The 20,278-nt window shown below is 28.4% G+C and overlaps 1 protein-coding gene across 1 annotated transcript; it reads right to left on the bottom strand.

Annotated features, from left to right (window-relative positions):
• Positions 1-6,436: 6,436 nt before the first annotated feature.
• LOC8258384 (probable protein S-acyltransferase 16) lies at positions 6,437-10,565 on the bottom strand. The gene is made up of 7 exons (XM_002531517.4): positions 10,134-10,565; positions 8,850-8,942; positions 8,663-8,764; positions 8,369-8,446; positions 8,192-8,290; positions 8,004-8,099; positions 6,437-7,216 (listed from the first exon to the last, which is right to left on the bottom strand). The coding sequence occupies exons 1-7, from the start codon at positions 10,404-10,406 to the stop codon at positions 7,103-7,105; spliced, it is 855 nt and encodes a 284-aa protein (XP_002531563.2). The 5' UTR covers positions 10,407-10,565; the 3' UTR covers positions 6,437-7,102.
• Between the last annotated feature and the right edge of the window lie 9,713 nt (positions 10,566-20,278).

Raw genomic sequence — 20,278 nt, forward strand, 5'->3', positions numbered from 1 at the left:
AGTAGAAATTCTGCTACTTGATGAAGATGATGACAAACTTGGTGATCTTGTAAGAGTTTGATTTGCTGCAGTAGTTAGTGAATCTTCACTTTCATTACAATTTCAATTTTTACAACTTCTTTATTTTCACCCCAATTCCAGCTAGCCTCTTCGTCAAATATAACATTTTTTTCTTACAATTTCTTTGCCACTATCAGAATTATATAACCTATATGTTTTGGATTTAGAGCAATAACCAACTAAAATACATTTGGCAGATTTTTCATCAAGTTTACTACGCTTGTGAGAATCTACCAAAGCATAGGTAATACAATTAAAAATCTTCAAGTGGCTTACCCATGGCCTTCAACCATTCCAAGCGTCATATGGTGTTTGATTCATGACGGTTACGATAATAGATGGTTATGGTAATTGCTTCTGCCCAAAATGTATTTCGAAGTCCTTTGGCTTTCCAGAGACTTCTTGCCATCTCTATAACTATGCCATTTTTTCTTTCAGCAACGTCATTTTGCTCCAACGTATAAGGTGTTGTCACTTCTCTATGCACGCCATGTTCTTCACAATTTTTTTTTAAATTACGAGATACAAACTCACCTTCTCTATCAGTCCGTAAGGTCTTTATGCTTATTTCATTTTGCTTTTCAATAAATGCTTTGAATTTTTTAAAGGTTTCACACGTCTTTGATTGTTTTGTCAAAAATACACCTAACCCATCCAACTGAAATTATTGTAAATAGAAGAAATATCGATGTCCACTAAAGGGTTTTGTTTTCATAGGCCTACAAAGCTGAGCATGAACAATATCAAAACAATTTGAGGCTCTTCTAGATTTTTCTATGAGAAATAATTTTCTACTTTATTTCCCATAAATACTCCCTTCATATAAATCTAAAGATTCAATTTTTGGCAACTCAAAAATTATCTTCTTCTAACGCAACAATTTTAACCCATGATATTTAGATGCTCATATTGTAGGTGCCAATTCTATGTTCATTATTCTCCTTCACAATATGAGCATGACTCTTGACACTAGAGATTTTAAGAGGAAACAACTTATTCTTAGTTATAAAAACATCATCTATTATATGACCTAATTTTTTTTGTCTCTTATAACACATGTACCATCATTAAATAAGAGAGAATAACCATTACCTAACTATCCAACACTTAACAAAAATTTTATGAAAAACTAGGAATAAAATAGATATCATAAAGAAGCTTGATGTTACCATAACCGTTGTTGCAGGTTTGCTATGTTCTAACTGCTACTAGATTTGGTAGTGTAGCTTTTTCTACATCGCAAGCCCGTCAGTGTCTTTAAGAACTTGTAGATGATAACTCCATTTTATAAGCATATAAGTATTGTTATTTGGCGTGTTTTATTAGGTAATATGCTTATATTTATAGAGTTTAAGTGTATTTTATTACTTAATGTGTTATTTGTCTTTATCAGACGTTTTTGGACGTTTAATGACATATAGAAGAGTAACTCAAGTATGGATGGGTGGAGGATTGAGGAATGGATGCAAGGTGTTTTAAATTGAGTCATAAATCATATTTTAAGGTAAACAGATTCATGATCCGATCCGAAAGAATTATGGAGCATCGATCAAGCTGAGAGTAAGCCATAAGAGACTTGTTGAAGTGAAACGGTCCTACAACCGGTTTTATGGAAAGAAGATGAACCAGTGTTAGTTGAATATTAGGAGATATTAATAGTTTTTTGTGCTTAACCGGTTTTGGTTAGTTTAGTGAGCCGACACTGGTTATGTTCAGTCAAGGAAGGGTATTTCTTATTGTTCTTAATCGGTTTATCAACCGGTTCACATCACATAGATAAATTAGGACATATTGATATTAGGATGGTTATCACGAGATGTGTTTTAATTGTATATCTTATTATTTTAAAAGGGTTTGGAGGTTTGTTTTTATAAATACTATCTTTTATGCTAGTTTTAGGGAATTATTCAACTTTTAGAGAGAAACACTTTTGAAAAGAGATTTTGCAATTGCTACAAGATTGAAGAAGATTTTTCAACTTTTGGAAATTAAAGTAGTATTTAACTAAACTTTTGTCTTGATATGTTTTCTTTAGTTCTTTTATACTTTCGTTGTTTATTAATCATGGATAACTAATCTCTCATACTAAAGAGAAAGATGTAATCTATAAATTGATTATGAATTCAATATAAGTTTTTTTTTTCTTGATTTCTTATTCATATGTTTATTGTAAATGTTTTGATTAGCCACCATGGTATTTTTATCTTAAGGTTTATATGATGAACTGAAAGGAGAAATATGAATCTAGATTTAGAAGAATAGACATAATAATTTAGGTAAAGAAATATATTTGATTATTATAATGCAATAATTGTTGCTCAATAGATTGGATTAGATAATTATCTTTGAGAATTGATAGTTTCTTAATTAGTTACACTCTAATTACTTGAAAAAAAAATTAGTATGTTGATGGAACAATTGCATTTGAGAGTTGGAAAATAAATTGATATTCATAGTTAATTCCATTAGATGAAATTCAGATATCTAGTAATATAATCTATGAGTTTCTACCTTTTTTTTTGTTTTCTTAGTTTTAAAGAGTTTTTATTTATTAAATCTCATTAACCATTTCACACAATTCTTAGACGAGTAATAGATAATATCCTCGTGGGATTGACCTTAATTCACTATCTTATATTTAGTTATCCTGTGCACATGCAGGTAAAGACATTAATAATCAGTCACTTAGAAAATATGGTAAGGAGAGGTAAAGCTATTGGAGTCGCAATAATAGAAATAGAAGTTGATCTTATCCAGATCGATTACTTTTTTTTTTTTAGCTTTGTTCCTCCAAAATCAGAGATCTTATGGTGGTTTAGCTAATGACAATGCGTCAAGCTCTCTACTGTCTCAAATAGTTTCTGGTGGATGTGCTTTAGTGTTACAAACTATGTGCTTTTGTTATTTTGGTTCAAGTCCTGGTAGTTTCTTAGTAAATGGGTGCAACAGAAGGATTGAGACTGTGGATTTGGTGTTGATAGAGTTTCTAAAGAAAGAGAAATATATTTTTTTAGAGAGATATAGTTTTTCAAAGGCTAAAATGCAAGTTTTCTGCATATGTAACCTTTTGTGTCGATTTATAGTTGGGTATAAGCCCCATTTTATGGGTTTGTACCCTTTAATATTGAATTTTTTTTTATTGTTATTGTTCGAGACTTGTCCCTTATGGGCCTAATAGTTCCTTTAGTTGCTATTCTTTTTTCTTTGTAATTCCTTCAGGCCTCTGAGTCTTCTAATCTGATCCAACAATTTTAATTATTAAAAAAATAATATGTTTATTTTATTATTTCTTTTATGAATTTCGACTTATTTTAGCTGAAGCATTACTTTCCTAATTTAATCAATTTAATTTTTTTATTTTATATTTTAAATTTACAATATATATTTCTTAAGTTTAATGATTAGATTGAATATCTTGCAATAAAATTATTAACCTATCAAATTTCATATCAGATTCATTAACCTGAATAATTTACTAAAATTATTTAAATTTATAAAGAATAATTAAAATATAAATCAGTAATTATTTTAGCAATATGTTTAAGATTATAAATTTCTAATTATTTACTAAAAATTTTAGTTGTCACTAAGATTTTTGATGTCTCAAACTTAGTACTCGTAAGGGTACGAACTCGAATGATAGTACGGGCAAGTTCACCACGAGGTCGATCTTATAAGGAACTGTAGAGCATTATCACACACAGAATACTGAAAAATAAATCTAAATACTCTAAGCCAATGTTTGAGAATAGATTAATGTTTATAAAAGAAATTAAACAAACTATAAAGTAGAGATACAAATGGAATGATAATGAAAACTATATAATAAAATAGTATTTAGTCTAGCCAATACTTAGTAATCGTTTATTCTCCCTTAAGCCTAAATCTAATGAATGAGATGGTGATGTGCCTTTTTCCTGAGTCAATTAAGCTAACGATGTACTCTAAGTTTCTTATACCAACATAGATTAAAGTAAATATGGTGTCTTTAATACTTTTAACCTAAAGATTTTCATAACAAATATAATTATTAAATTGATATGATGGTTAACAATAATAGATGAAATTAATAGAGTTATGAAGGTAAAAAAATCATTCATTAAACTCATAAATAAATAAGGTTCATACATAAGTAAAAAGTTAAACTAAACACTTATGAAAATTAGCCTGACATATTTAATTCAATGATCATTGCAATTAAATAGAAAGACATAAAAATAAAACTGAAAATTAAAGCTACCTTAAAATCCAGAATTTCTTCAAGTATGAAGATGATTGATCCTCACTCTCCACTTCTTGAAAAGCTTTTTAGATCTTTAAAGAGTAATGGAAAAACTAATTAGAGTGTTTGTAGAAGATGAACTGTAGAGAAATTGCAGAGAGAAGACTGATAGACATGAGCAGACTGAACTCTCTCTTGTTTAGTTGATCTCTACTACTTGTAGAGATTTCTTTTATAGAGTCCTTTTCTAAGCACAATACTTCAATAGTTATCCTCTTAACTATCCTAAAAAAACAACAACTTAAAAGTAGTTATCTATAGTTACATAATAAACTAATTAATTTCTCCTTATGGGTCTTATATTTTTCGGCTAGGCTTGTGAAATTAATAGTCCACGCATCTTTATTCTGAACCCTAGCATTGACTGTCCAATTTCAACCCATTTATATATATTTAGCTCATATTCTTCTTTTTTGGCTATTAACACCTGAAATTAGACAATAATGCTAAACTGAGGTAATAAACATATTTTTCCACATATTATGTATATAAAACATACCAATAAATCATTAAAACACTTTAAATATATATACATAATATGTACCGATTAATTCTCAAAATAATTAAAAGTAATTTAGTTTTTACTCTAAGCAGAATTATGATTTAAATATGTAACAATTAGAATTCATATGTTAACAACATTAACATAATTATTACTTATTTACATTATTTATTTATTGTATAGTTTTATATAATTTAAGTAAATTATAAGATTTAATTAATATAATATAATTAGTTAATATTTTATTAAAAATACTAATTTAGTTATTAAATAGATAGGATTTACATCATTATTTGAAAAATATACATATATAAAAATATAAAAAGAACGTGACAAACAGATATATATATATATATATATATATATATATATATATATATATATATATAAAATTAAAAACATAAATTTTTTGATATGTGCATTTATTTTTAATATATAAAATTCAAATTTGAATAATTTATATAATTTTATCATTTTTTCTATTAAATTATTAACTTATAAATAATTTTTAATTAAACAATAACTTCAACTCTAAAAAATAACATTTTAATTATACTTTTAATATTTTTATTAACTTTATATTTTTTATTATACAAAAATTTTATAATTCTAGAATACATTAATATTTATAATATTAATTTACATAATAATAAAATTCAATTAATAAACATTTTTAAAAAATCATATTATTACACTAATGATTTTTTAAAAAAACCAATAAAATTTTAAAATATTAAAAAATATTTAAAAAAATATTTAGTTTATTATTACTTTTCTTAAAAATTTATTAACTTGTATTTATAATTTTAATTTATATTATTATTTATAGTTAGAATAATTATAATAGTCGTACAACGTGCAAGAAAACATCTGGTTAGTATTTTATTACAAAGTATAAGAGATTTGAGTTGACCAATTTAATATGCAAATCCGAGAGAAAAAACAGTAATTACCTAGTTATAATTTATTCGAGTCAATTAGATGATTTTTAATTCTTTTTCCTTCTTAACAGCAAAACATATGGAAAAATTAATAGAAGAAAGAGTTAGTATATTATGATAAATTATAAGAGAGGATTAGTATAATACTGAAAGCAAGTTCCTGATTAGTCTAATATGTTAAAGCTGAAGGGAGAAATCATAGTTATCCTGTGTATACTAGCAGATAAAGATTTCTGAATATTAAAATATAAACTTGTTCATGAATTTGGACACCACAAATTCATTCTCAGTTATCTATCCTGTTGGAATAATTCTTAGATAGACTCAAATTAAATTAAGTGTTGATACAAATATGGTAAGTGTTGCAAAGCTCTCGAGCTCGGATGGAACTGGCCCTCACTTTGAACAAGTCTAATGAGATATAAAGCCCTCCAAAAGTATGAATTGGTATCAGAGGAGTTTTACCTCTTAATGATTTAACAGGAAACGAAAAAATGATCCTGAGGTATAATTTTCTTTCCTCCAAGCCCCTTGAAAATTTTTGCCCATCCCGGAAGGAGCACGGCCGATCATGTAGAAATTTAGTGAAGCTCAAATTTGTTCTAGCAAAAATTGTAGGAGATTTCTTCTGAAAGTGATGATGTAGGAGGATGCAAACAACCAAAACTGCTTCACAGCTTTCATTTATTGATCGATGTTACAAAGATCACAATTCTAAGTTACAAGGATAATATACTTGTTGTTACAGGCTCTCATCATCTCTTCTAAGTAATCTTGTTGGTAAGCAGTTTTCACATACCCTCTTTATACACAAAAGTATTGACTGGACGCATAGTTGTCAGCTTTACAGGATCTACATTCTCCAAAAACTCCCCCACAGGACCCAAAACAACAAAAGAAAGAAAGAAAACCGTATAATGGTAAAAGCTGCTTCCCTATCCCTAATTCCTTCCAAGCCTGCACACCTAATTTCAACTATTGACAGGTTTCATCTCACTGATTTGGACCTAACAAGCCCTTGCAGTATTTGGTTCAGTTCGAGTCAAAGAAAACCCACGACACTTTGCACCCATTTCCTCTCCTTGTGTCACCTAACTTGCAGAAGACATCTTTTACCAGACCCTGGCTGCTGTTACGACTTAAAAGATTTTCTTTTTTCCTCAAGAAAGGCAGGCAAGTTTAAGAAAAAGTACACATGGTAGGACACACAGCCGGATATTATAATCTCAGCATCAATACTCACCCAACATTTGGCAGTTAAAGACTCCGCATTGTGCTATTGCCAATCCGATGAGACGACACAAGCAAAATGGAACTTTATTTGGATGTGGATGCAACAGTAGGATTATCATAGGCTGTCCTGAAGCGAAGACCTGAGCCAACATGTCCTGATGTGGGACATGCCCAACAGAAGATACTTGGACCCAGTACCTGAAGCAATTCAACAATAATCAGTTTAAAAATGCAAAACAAGGCTTTAGCAATGAGTAAATTAAATCAGTTTTAATAAATTACAAGACACATGCCTAGGCAGGCACAGGCCTTGACCCAGGACAATATATAACAACAACCTAGAACCATGTCTAAGAAGCCAATCGGTCATTCCATGGTAGGACAGGCAGCAAGAGATAGTGCACGAGATGACGCTCATTTACTTGCCAATAAAGCATGTGCAGTTCTACAGTTTGTGAGGCCACTTACAATCTGTATAATAGAACTGAGTAGTGCAATACTTGCATGCAATACAAAATCTTCAAGTTTTGTGAAAATGCGCGCAAGCAACTAGGTATATAGGAAACTGGAGTCTAAGGCAGAGTCCACCATAATGCTAGAATGATGAATCTGTTTTACAAGGCAAGAATAATAAAAAACGAAATTCATACTAAGAACCAACTTCTTAGATTTTAAGTCTGAATTTTTCTCAGGCTCACTGCTATGCCACTAGACGGTTAAGATAGCTAAAGCAGATCTGTGCAGACTCAATTGGATGTGGGGTGAATGCAGAAGCAACAACCTAACGGCTAAAAATTTTCCATTTGTCATGATCATGAAGAAGCAGAAGTAGGGGAAATGGATGAAATAGCAATACAGTGGCACATACATTTTGATCATTATGCTGGATTCCAAATTCTTAAATCTTCCAGGATATGTCAAAATGAAAATACATTATTTACACTTTTACTTAATTAGAAAAGGAAAAAGGGCATAACATTCTTACCATTGTCAGGTTTTCATAGGCTCCGATATCATATGGATGCTTATAGACATCCCCTCCTTTCTCTGCAAGCCACATAGCTCTGACTCCTTCATGATACTGCCAAATACCAAATACCAACACCATCCATGCTTAGATCAGATAGACAATTAGAAAGGAACACTATAGCAGAGATAATTAATCTTACTGACCTCAATGGTGGTTTTATTTTGCAAAATGAGGTAGACATGCCAACCCAAAAGAATACCAAGTGCCACACTTAGGGGGATTAACAACACCCCAGATATGACCTGAAATAGTAAATGAAGAGTGACTGACCAATCTATTAAGTACTAGCTACAACCAGAAGAATGATTATTGGCACATACATATATACTCCTGAAAGAGCCACTGCTTTGTTGCTCATCCTTTTGAGGGTCAATAGTCAGACTACCAATGAGCAAGACCTGAAAATTTTGTTCAAGTGGATGATAAAAGTAAAATTAGGACAAAGAATTTATGGTTATGGAATTGCTAATCAGTAATGTGAGAAATCATGAGGAAACATCCAATCCCTCACAAAATGAAGGATAATGACAAGCCACATGTTCAAACGCAATTATAGAGGAACAGCAACTGCAGCAGGAGTTAAATTCATGTTTGGAGTGATAAAAAAGACATACCAGGGAGTAGATGCATGAAATCACAGCATATATAACGAACACGAAGAACACCTTATAGTTCGCATGGCCAACGCAGTTATTTATCCAAATGCAATGGTGGTCCTTACAATCAATAGGAGACGCACTTCAATACATAAACCAGTGATATTTGTAGTTACACATAAATGAAAGCATAGATCAAGCGTACCATTCGCAACACACATCTTTTGCAAACACGGCAATGATGAGCACGGGGGGGTTTAAAGTGAGAACACTTCTGGCAAAATCGCAAGTCTCCCCCCTGCAACAATAACAAAATAGACAATACTTGCATGAAGGACTATTACACACTGATAAAAAGATAGATAAGCAAGAGTAATGTAGCATAGTTCAATAACTCATTGGAAGAAATCAGTCCAGAGCAATCATGATGTGATAAAACAACCACAAGTTATGATGGTAACAGCAGAAAATTAAGATAGCAATAGATCCCAATAAAAAAAAATATATATTCTGACCATTCCACCACTTTCGGATGGTGAATGAAATCCAATCTCCAGATAGATTATTCATATATTTCAACAAAGAGCATATATACGAAACTTTAAACTTGAACAAAAACATGTGGCAGGCTGGTTGCTTAAAGGCACAACTTAAGAGATTATTAGTGTCCAAACCATAAATCTCTAGAAGCCTAATTAACGCACAGTATCAAGAATATGTGATGGCCTCCATTTATGCGAGCACCTCTTGCAGTATTAATAAATTGTTATTATATCATCAATCCAAGAGCATCGTTTTCAAAATGACAAAAGCTATAATTAAATACCAATAAAATACAACTGAACTGTTCTAATCTGTTAACTTTCCAAATCAGCAATTAAGTAGCATTGCAGCATATGAAGACAAATGCTTTCTTCCATGGCTAATCACTAATACATACTGTCATCCGTCAAAAGTTACAACAGTGATATATAAAGGTAAATCCAAGAACCAAAACTAGACACCAATAAGCCTAAATGACAGGTGAAAATATCACATTAACTCACGATCCTGGATCATAAGTTAACAATTTGACGGACTTAACCTATTAAAGAATCTAAAGATCCAGCTGGCCAATAAGAGAGTTAACTTTCTTTACTAATTCTATTTGAAGTCCTTTAACAAAAACATTTCTTCCATTTATGGATCAGAAATGTTCATAATCTAAAAAACATTTCACCGTTTTTAGGAATTTAAGATTGCCAAGATTCTAAATACTATGGAACCTACCATTTCTCAAATAAATAATACCTATCTGGCTCCTAACACAGTAAATTTAAAATCTTCTACAAAATAATAACAAACACAAAAAGGAGCCCTTTGATTTCTTTTAACAAAATCAGCCAAAACTGATAAAAACAAAATGTTTAAACGTAAATATAACGATTGAAAAGATTAAACATTTACATTATATATATATAAACAAAGATAAAGTATTAAACTACAGTACTTTGCGTTTGATCTCATGGACAGGGTTATCGGCATCTTCAATATCAGGCGTGTAAGTTGATGGGACCCGACCCGGATCCGTGTAGATAGCGTAAGCATAGTTGAGAATACACATGAAAGCCATAGCAGTGAAGACAACGGCGTTCATGATTCCAGGCGAGGTCATAAGACCGAACCAACCTTCTATAAACACAAACAGCGTCGAAAAGTAAATGTAGATTATTGCCAAAACGACGACGGTTACCGGTACAGAGAAACCCGAACTTCGCTTCATTGTTTGTTAACTGGTCACCAGAGGCACCGGCGTCCGAAACGACGGCGTCCCCTGAGTTCCTTGTTAGGATTCGTTATTTCTTATTTTTTTGTTGGGGGACAGGAAATATGGAGGTGAAGGGGTTGTTGGCGGTCTGTGCGTTCTAGATGCTGCGTTAGTTTCTTCTTTTATTACTTAAATAGCCTTTGGGTCTCTTTGTTTTTACAGTCTGAAGAGTCGATTAGTTTGAAAAATGATCCTGATGCTTTACTCCATTTGTTAAATGGGACCCTGAAGTTCTTTTTGGACCAAAATATAACCTTATATTTTAAATAAGGAATAATTTACTATTTGCCCCCCTCGTTTGTGTATATTATACTAATTACTTTTAATATTTAAAAATTATATTTTTTATTTTTTTATTTTATAATTTTATACTAAAAACCTCTTCCGTTTAAATTTTCGTTAAACAACCATTAACTAGGTTTGATTTATATTATTTGCTTTTGATCTTTAATGTAATATACAAATTTCCCCTTATAGTTTATTTGTTATATTAAAACTCCATTATCTAATTTTTATATAAAAATCAATTTTAATGTTTGTAAAAATAATTAATTAATAATTACTTTAATTTTTAGCATAATTAAATTCCAGTAAAATTTAAATATTTTAAAAGTACTTATATTAATTAAAATATTAAAAATTCATATGATTTAATTTTAAATTATTAAAATAAAATAGATAGTATTATTATTATTATTAATTTTGTTATATTAGACTTATAACTTTGATAAGAAATTTGAAGATCAAATTATTTTTTTATCAATTTAGATATTTGATTACATTGACTTCTAAAATGTAAAAATATTTTAGTGCAATAAATAAAATATAAGTGCAGTTTATATATCACATAAAAACTTAGGGGTTAATGACACATAAAATCTTTATTTTGACACATAATTTATATATTAACTATTTTAAATATGTGTACTTAACTTTTGAACATAAAATTTTTATTTTGATATGTATATTTATTTTTAATGCATAAAAAGCAAACTTACATATAATTTTATGGTTTATTCTATTAATTTATTGATTATTAAGTAATATTTTTAATTAAATATTGACTCTAATATTAAAAAATAATATATTAATTATATTTTAATATTATATTTGACTAACTAATAGTTTTTAAATCAGATAATGGTATTAATCCTATCATAAGAAATAACATATTAATTATATTTTAATATTATATTATCTAATAAATAGTTTCCTAATCAAATAATGAAACTAATTCTATCATAAGAAATAACATATTAATTATATTTTAATATTATATTAACTAATTAAATTAATTCTCTAATTAGATAATAATTCTAATTTCAAAAATAGGCATCTTAAATTATATTTTTTGATATTATATTGAACAATTAAATTAATTTTTTAATTACATAATAAGTTTTTAATCCTAAAAAAATAATAATATCAATTATATTAATAGTATTAATTTATATTAATTTATATAATAATAAAATTTTAAAAAATTAAAAAGAATATTTAAAAATAATTAATTTACTATTATTTTAAAATATTATAATTAATATTAAATACTAAAATTTTTATTAAATTGTACCTATTAACTTGATTTTATAATTGAAATAATCGTGCAATGCATGATGTTATTTTATTAAAGCTAAAATAAAGATAATGGTTTAACCAAAACTTGCCACATAAGATTACTAAAACATAACATTTATCACTTTTTTTTATAAATACTAATTTATAAATAATAATTATTTTTTATTTCAATCTATAATTTTAAAAATAACAACTTCTTAAATTTAAATTTTTACATGCACTTCTTATGTTATTATTTTAATTAATTATTTTATTTTATTTTATTTTATTTTTTCATGATATTTCTTGTTATATTATAAAATTAAATTTTGCTTTAAACTTAATTATTCATTTGATAAATATCTTTTTTATTTATATTTTTCTTTATTTACTAATTTGAGTTCGTTAATGAGTTTTGTACTTTTTTATAGTTTAGTTATTTTTTATTTTTATATTATTCATTTTAATTCAAACTTTATATTTATTTATAGCTTTTTATTTTTTCTTTTTCAGTGATTTATTTTTCTATTTATTAATCATAGAAAAATTGTCTATAAATATTATATAATTTTATAATATTTTATGATTTCTACCTATAATTGTCTTGGAAAAAAGAAAATTTATTTTAGTATGAAGGTATTATAGCTATTTAAATTTTTCTTAAACAGTATTAACTATTTTTTCTCTCCATGCTTCTATATATCTTATATATTATGCAAAGTTAATTAGTATTGAATAATTAATTATATTTGTTTATGCATAATTTATATTGTCAATGAAATTAAAGCTTAAGTATAATTTTTTAATTTCTTTTTATATTTCATATATATTCTCACATTATTTATATTAATTTCCAACATTCAAGTTAATAATTTATAAGTTAGATAACAGAACAGAACAGATCAAAATGGATCAAAATCGGCTTAAAATAAAGAGACTGGTTCAAGATAGGTTTTTCCTTAGCTAAGACTGAAACTATTGGTTCTAATTCTAACTCATAAAATAAAATAAATTATTTTAATTAATTTTTACTTTTAAAAAATTGGTTAGAACCGGTTGAAATTAGAACTGTGACCGAGAACCAGGCGGATCCATTGCCATAACGTCTACTTTTATATATGCTAGGATAATTATTATATTTATATTTGATATACAAATTAATATCAATAGAAAATATTTAACACATATATTCTATTAATTATTTAATTTATGTTAAAATTATAATAATTTAGATAAAAATTTATTAACATAATTATTATAGAAAGTATAAGAAATTTAACCATAAAGTATAAATATAAGATTAATTATAAATAAAACATAAATAATTTACTAATAAAATATTTAATTAAGTTATGTGCAAAGCATAAATCTATATCTATATTTATCTATAATAAAATAGTTTTTAGCCTATTTTTAAAAATATTTCTCTTAATTTATATCAATTATTTTTATAATTTTTTTTTAAGCTCCCTCTTTCTTCTCTTAAAATGAGTTACTTACGAGACTTTATCTCACCTAAACTTTTTAACTTTCTTTCTTTTATGAGGTATTTAGCTTTCTTAAGTTCTCTCTTTTTTTCTCTTAAGGTGTTTTTTTCTTTCTTAAGTACCTTCTTTTTTACATAAAATTTCTTATTTTGTATTTAAAAATTTTATTTTATATATTATATAATTCAATTTATAATTATATTAGTATAAAAATAATTTTTTATTTTATTTGATGATATTTATATATATATATATATATATATATATATTAGTATTTTATAAAAATCATAATACATTATTATGAAATTTTTCTATTTTTATATGTGATGTTTCAAACTTAATACCCGTAAGTGTACGAACCGATGATAGTACGGATAAATTTACCATGAGATCGATCTCACAAAGAACTATAGAGCATATACTATAAAGACCAACTTTCACACAAAAATACTAAAAATAAATCTAAACACTCTAAGCCTATAGTTTGAGAATAGTTTAAGGTATATAAAAAAAATTAAATAAACTAGAAAGTAAATATGCAAATGGAATGATTAATATAAATTATATGACAAAACAGTATCTAGTCTAGCCTATACTTAGTAATCCCCTTATTTTCCCTCAAGTCCAAATCTAATAAATGAGATTGTGATGTGCCTTTTCTCTAAATCACTCAAGTTAATGATGCAACCTAGGTTTCTTATATCAACATAGATTAAAGTAAAGATGGTATTTCTAATACTTTTAACCTAAAGATTTTCATAACAAATACTATTATTAAATTGATATGATGATCAATTAACAATAATAGCTACAATTAATAAAGTTATGAAGGTAAAGAAATCATTCATTAAATTCATAAATTAATAAGGTTCATACATAAATAAAAAGCTAAACTAAATACTTATGGAAATTAGCCTGACATATCTAATCCAACGGTCATTGTAATTAAATAGAAAGACATGGCAAAAAGCAAGAATACTTTGTTGATCATCTTCAGAAACACATCTTCTAATCATTTGCCCCGAACAATGTTTAAACAAATGGAGGTCATCCCAATAATAATGCCTACAAATAGATAAAAATCTTTTATTTTCTTGCCATGTTAAATCAGGTCCCATAATACCACAAGCTAAGTAATTTATAATATCAGCATACCATGGCTCATGATTTACATCAAACAATAGTTCATCAGCAAAGGTCTCATTAACTACTTTTTTAGAACCAAGATTATCAAAGTCGGAAATCAACCTAAAATGGTGATTAGCAACCACATTTTCACTATCCTTTTGATCTTTTATTTCTATATCAAATTCTTACAATAAGAACACCCACCTAATAAGTCATGGTTTAGCATTAGACTTAGTTAAAGGATAACTCAAAGCTACATGATCTGAATGCATAATAAATTTAGATCCCACCAAGTAAGATCTAAATTTTTATAGTGAAAATACTACGAGTAGGAATTCTTTTTTATTTGTTGAATAGTTCATTTAGGCATCAACAAGAGTTTTGTTAGCATAATATATGATATGTAAAGCTTTATCACCTCTTTGGCCTAGAACTGCTCCTATAGCATAATCAGATACATCACACATTGTTTCAAAGGAAAAAGACTAATCAGGTGCCATAATAATAGGTACACTAGTCAACTTTTCTTTCATAGTATTAAAAGTAGAAAGGCATGCATCATAAAAAATAAAGTTAACTCTTTAGCCAGGAACTCAGTTAAAGGACGAGCAATTTTAGAAAAGTCTTTAATAAAACACCTATAAAAATCCTACATGGCCAAGAAAACTTATAATGCCCTTTACTGAAGCAGGCGGGGGCAATTTAGTAATTAAATCAATCATTGCCTTGTCGACTTCAATACCTTTATTAGAAACCACATGTCCTAGCACAATACCATGTTTAAGCATAAAATGGCTCTTTTTCCAATTCAAAGTCAAATTACACTCAATGCATCTTTCAAGCACACGAGTCAAGTTACTTTGACATGCATCAAATAAGGAGGAGTCAAAAACTAAAAAATCATACATAAATATCTCGATGCAATCTTCTAATATATCAGAGAAAATAGAAAACATACATCTCCGAAATGTTGCAGGTGCGTTGCAAAGTCCAAATGACATCCTTCTAAATGCAAAAGTTTTAAAATGACAATGTGAAAGTTGTCTTTTCTTAATCTTCAAGTGCAATGGGTACCTGATAATAGCCTGAAAGTCCATCAAGAAAATAGTAAAATCCACGTCTTGCTAAATGCTCTAAAATGTTATCAATAAAAAGAAAGAAAAAATAATCATTCTTTGTTGCAGCGTTTAGTTTTCTATAGTCAATACACATTCTCCGCTCTGTAGTCATTCTTATGGGAACTAACTCTCCTTTTTCATTTTTAACAACTGTAATACTTGACTTTTTAGGCACTACGTGAATAGGACTTACCCAATTATTATCAAGTATAGGATATATAATACCCTCATCTAATAGTTTTTAGACTTTCTTTTTCACCACCTCTTTTATGCTAGGATTAAGCCTTCTTTAGGTATCTCTAATAGCCTTGGCATTGTCCTCTACAATAATCTTATGTATACACATTGTTGGACTAATACCCTTGATTTCAGAAATTTCTCATCCAATGGCTTTCTAAAGTCTTCTTAATTCTCTTATAGTTGCCTCTTCTTCTTAAGGGAAAATATCAGAAGCTACAATTATTGGGTATGTATTCCCTTTTTCTAAGAAGACATATTTAAGTATGCCAGGAAACTCCTTAAGCTCAAGTTTAGGTGGTCCATTAATAATTTCTATTTCATTTTCGACTGGAGAATCTAAAGGTTCAATGGTGCTTTCATTAAGGGACATTGGAATAGCTTCATCTAACTTATCATGAAAGTGTAAGACTTCCTCATCTAAGTTTTCTTTTATTCTTTCCAATATTAATGCAACCTCTAACTTATCGTCCCTATCCTGTAAGTATGTTTCATAAACAAAATAATCCAAACAATCAACATATGAACATTCATCAATTGAAGTGCTAAGAGATAGAGTTAGAGAAATAAACACTTTAAATTCTATATTCTCTCCCAAGACTGCCATAGTCAGCTTCCCATTGTGCACATCAATAACTATTTTGGTAGTTTCCATAAAGGATCTACCAAGGAGTATTGTTTGCTCCTTATCCCTTGCTGGTGTATTTTTCATGTCAAGAACTATAAAATCGGCAGGGATTATCAGTTTTTCTACCTGAATAAGTAAATCCTCCACTATGCCTCTTGGATACTTTATTGATCTATCAGCTAGTTTTAGAGACATAGTAGTTGGTTTTAATTCTCCCAAGCCAATTTGTACATATATTGAATATGGCATCAAGCTCATGCTTGCTCCTAAATCAAATATGGCTTTAGCAACTTTCTAGGATCTTTCATTTTAGGGAGTAGTTGTTGTTGGAGAACGGTACTTGCTGTTTCAGAGACCATAACTTTCTTATTATTCCTATATCTCCTTTTATTGAAATTAAGCTCCTTGAAGAACTTGGCATAAGCTGGCATACTTCTAATAACATCCAACAAAGGCAAATTAATGTTAACTTTAGAAAGTATATCAAAGATTTCAGAAAATTGCTTATCTTGTTTGCTTTCTTATAAGGCTTAGCTGCCTTATGGAACTCAGGTCCTGAAAATACCTCCTTATCTTTCTTCTTTTGCCTAAGATTGGGCTTCACTCTTCTCTCATTTTGTACACCTCCTTCAGTTATTTCCATATTAACTAGTCCATTTTTTTTTATATTCCTGTATAAGAAGAATCTTTCTCTATTAAGGTTTCAATATTATTATCAAATAACTCACCATCCTTTAGAATGGTGATAGCTTTAACTTGCTCAAGTTGATTTGGTAATTTTCATTTCTTGTTTTCTTATACAGCTTCAACAATTTTCCTAATTTGAGTTTCCAATCGCTTTATTGAAGCTTCAATGCGATCAATTTTCTTTTCATTCCTTTCTAATCTATCATGGGTAGCTATCATAAAAGATTGGAGTGTTTCCTCTAAGCTTGGTTTTCTTTAAGGAGCTTGTCATTGATTTTGGAATGGAGGGTATTGAGGCTCTTAGGTTTGATACTAGGGTTGATTTTGGTTTCTCAATAACTGTGGTAGATTGTGGTCATTTTTTCTCTAGAAAAAATTTGGATGGTTTCTCTAACCTAGATTATATGTATTGGAATATGGATTATTCCTAGGTTGCCTAGGCTGATAAGATTCCATCAAATTAATCTGTTCATAATCATTTCTTTCATAATTCTCATTAGATGAGAAAATATTAGCACCATGACTTTAAACATCACATATACCATAAACTTCATTGCTTAGTACATAATTAGTTAAAGCAAGTATTTTAACTTGTTTAGTTAATTCAGCTATTTGCATAGCCATCTCGTTATTAGACACAACTTCATTCACTCCTACTCTTTTTGTTCTCACACTCTTTTGTTGCAAATTAGCTCCTAATATCTCAAAGATATTATAAACCTCATCAGCGATTTTTTCTAACATAGCACTCCCAGTTACATTATAAATCATACATTGATATTGTTGTATTAAACCATCATAGAATGATTGGTTAGTTACAGGAAGTGGGTATCCATGGTGTGGATATTGCAATAAAAGTGACTTGAAGCGATCCCATACCTCATGAAAGGATTTAATATCCTTTCGATAAATGTTAAAAATTTCAGCACTTAACTCTTTGGTCTTTTGATGTGAGTAAAATTTACTCATAAATTTTTTATATACTTCATCCCAAGTTCTCAAAGAATTAGGAGGCAAGGTCATCAACCAAGCCTTTACTTTTTCTTTCAATGTGTAAGGAAAACATCTCATCCTTAATTGGTCAAGATAATGAAAAAGTATGAACTATAGCATAAAATTCCCTAATAAAATGTCAATGCATCTTCATTAGGCATACCATAAAATGAACAGAGCATATTAAAATGGATGTTCCTAAGTTCATAATTTTTAGATGCATCACCTAGAATTATGTATGAAGTAGTGTTACCAATTATAGGCCGAGCATAATCCGTCATAGTCATTTGCCTTTCAACAACTATTTTTCTTTGATGATTAGCCATTATTTTTAACCTCTTCTTCAGATTCTTCTTCTAGCTTTTCTTCAAATTCTTCTTCTTTTTTTGGAGGTACAAACTCACTCTCTACGTTTTGGTCTTTTTCTGCCTTTTTAATAATTGATCTCAAGTTATAAGAATTTTGAGTTGATGAATCACATGATAGTGTTTTCCTGCTAGGCATACAAAATCAAAGGAAAAATTTTAAATTTAAAAACTTACAAGTAAAATTTAAAGACAAAATAAAAACACATAAACATACAACACAAAAAAAATATAAGAAACAAAACTTGAAAATTAATCAATATAATATTAACATAGTTCTCCGGCAACGACGCTAAAAATTTGATGTCTCAAACTTAGTACTTGCAAGTGTACGGACCGAATGATAGTATGGGCAAGTTCACCACGAGATCGATCTCACCAAGAACTATAGAGTAAATTCTATAAAGACCAACTATCACATAAAAATAATAAAAATAAATCTAAACACTCTCGGCTAATATTTTGAGAATAGTTTAAGGTTTTGTAAAAGAAATTAAATAAACTAGAAAGTAATATGGAAATAGAATTATTAATGTAAATTATATAATAAAATAGTATTTAATCTAGTCTATACTTAATAATCCTCTTATTTTTCCTTAAGTCCAAATCTAATGAATGAGATGGCGATGTGTATTTTTCCTAAGTCACTCAAGCTAATGATGCAACCTAGGTTTTCTTATACCAACATGATTAAAGTAAAGATGGTGTTTTTAATACTTTTAACTTAAAGATTTTCATAACGAATATTATTATTAAATTGATATAATGGTCAATTAACAATAATAGATGCAACTAATAAAGTTATGAAGGTAAAGAAATCATTCATTAACTCATAAATATATAAGGTTCATACATAAGTAAAAAGCTAAACTAAACACTTATGGAAATTAGCTTGACATATTTAATCCAAAAGTCATTGTAATTAAATAGAAAGACATAGAAAATAAAAGAAAAACTAAAGCTCCATCAAGTTCCAGAAGTTCTTCAAGATATGGAGATGATTGGTCCTCACTCTTCGCGTCTTGAAAAGCTCCTTCGATCTTGAAAGAATAATACAAAACTAACTAAAGTGTTTGTAAAAGATGAATTGCAGAGAATTTGCAGAGAGAAAAAAAAAATATGTGTAAACTTTTTCTTGTTTAATTGGTCTCCACCACTTATAGAGATTTCTTTTTTAGAGTTATTCTCTAAGCACAACACTTCTATAGTTATCATCTTAACTATCCTAAATAAAATAAACAACTTAAAAGTAATTATTCTTAATTATATAATAACTAATTAATTTTTCCTTGTGGCCTTGTATTTTTCAGCTATCAGTAGTTCACGCGTTCTATTTTGAGCCTTCGCAGCAACGGTCCAATTTAAGCCCATTTATGTATATTTAGCTCATATTTTCCTTTTTTGGCTATTAACACCTAAAATTAGACAATAAGAGTAAAGTGAGATAATAAGCATATATCATGTATATAAAACATACTAATAAATCACTAAAATACCTTAAATATATATACATAATATGGACCTATCAATATGCTAAGGTAAATAAACATAAGAAATATATATATATATTCTTATCAATTTTAACTCTTAATGTAACGCCTGCATTTTCTCATCATCCATGTTATGT

This window comes from Ricinus communis, chromosome 10, assembly GCF_019578655.1.
Source record: "Ricinus communis isolate WT05 ecotype wild-type chromosome 10, ASM1957865v1, whole genome shotgun sequence".
NCBI classification, from domain to species: domain Eukaryota; kingdom Viridiplantae; phylum Streptophyta; class Magnoliopsida; order Malpighiales; family Euphorbiaceae; genus Ricinus; species Ricinus communis.

Excerpts from the sequence above, each read along its gene's own strand:
- LOC8258384 (XM_002531517.4), bottom strand. The coding sequence starts at position 10,406 with ATGAAGCGAAGTTCGGGTTTCTCTGTACCGGTAACCGTCGTCGTTTTG. Across the intron at positions 8,943-10,133 it reads TCCATGAGATCAAACGCAAA|GGGGGAGACTTGCGATTTTG; the intron begins GTACTGTAGTTT and ends TTATTGTTGCAG. Across the intron at positions 8,291-8,368 it reads GCTCTTTCAGGAGTATATAT|GTCATATCTGGGGTGTTGTT; the intron begins GTATGTGCCAAT and ends TTACTATTTCAG.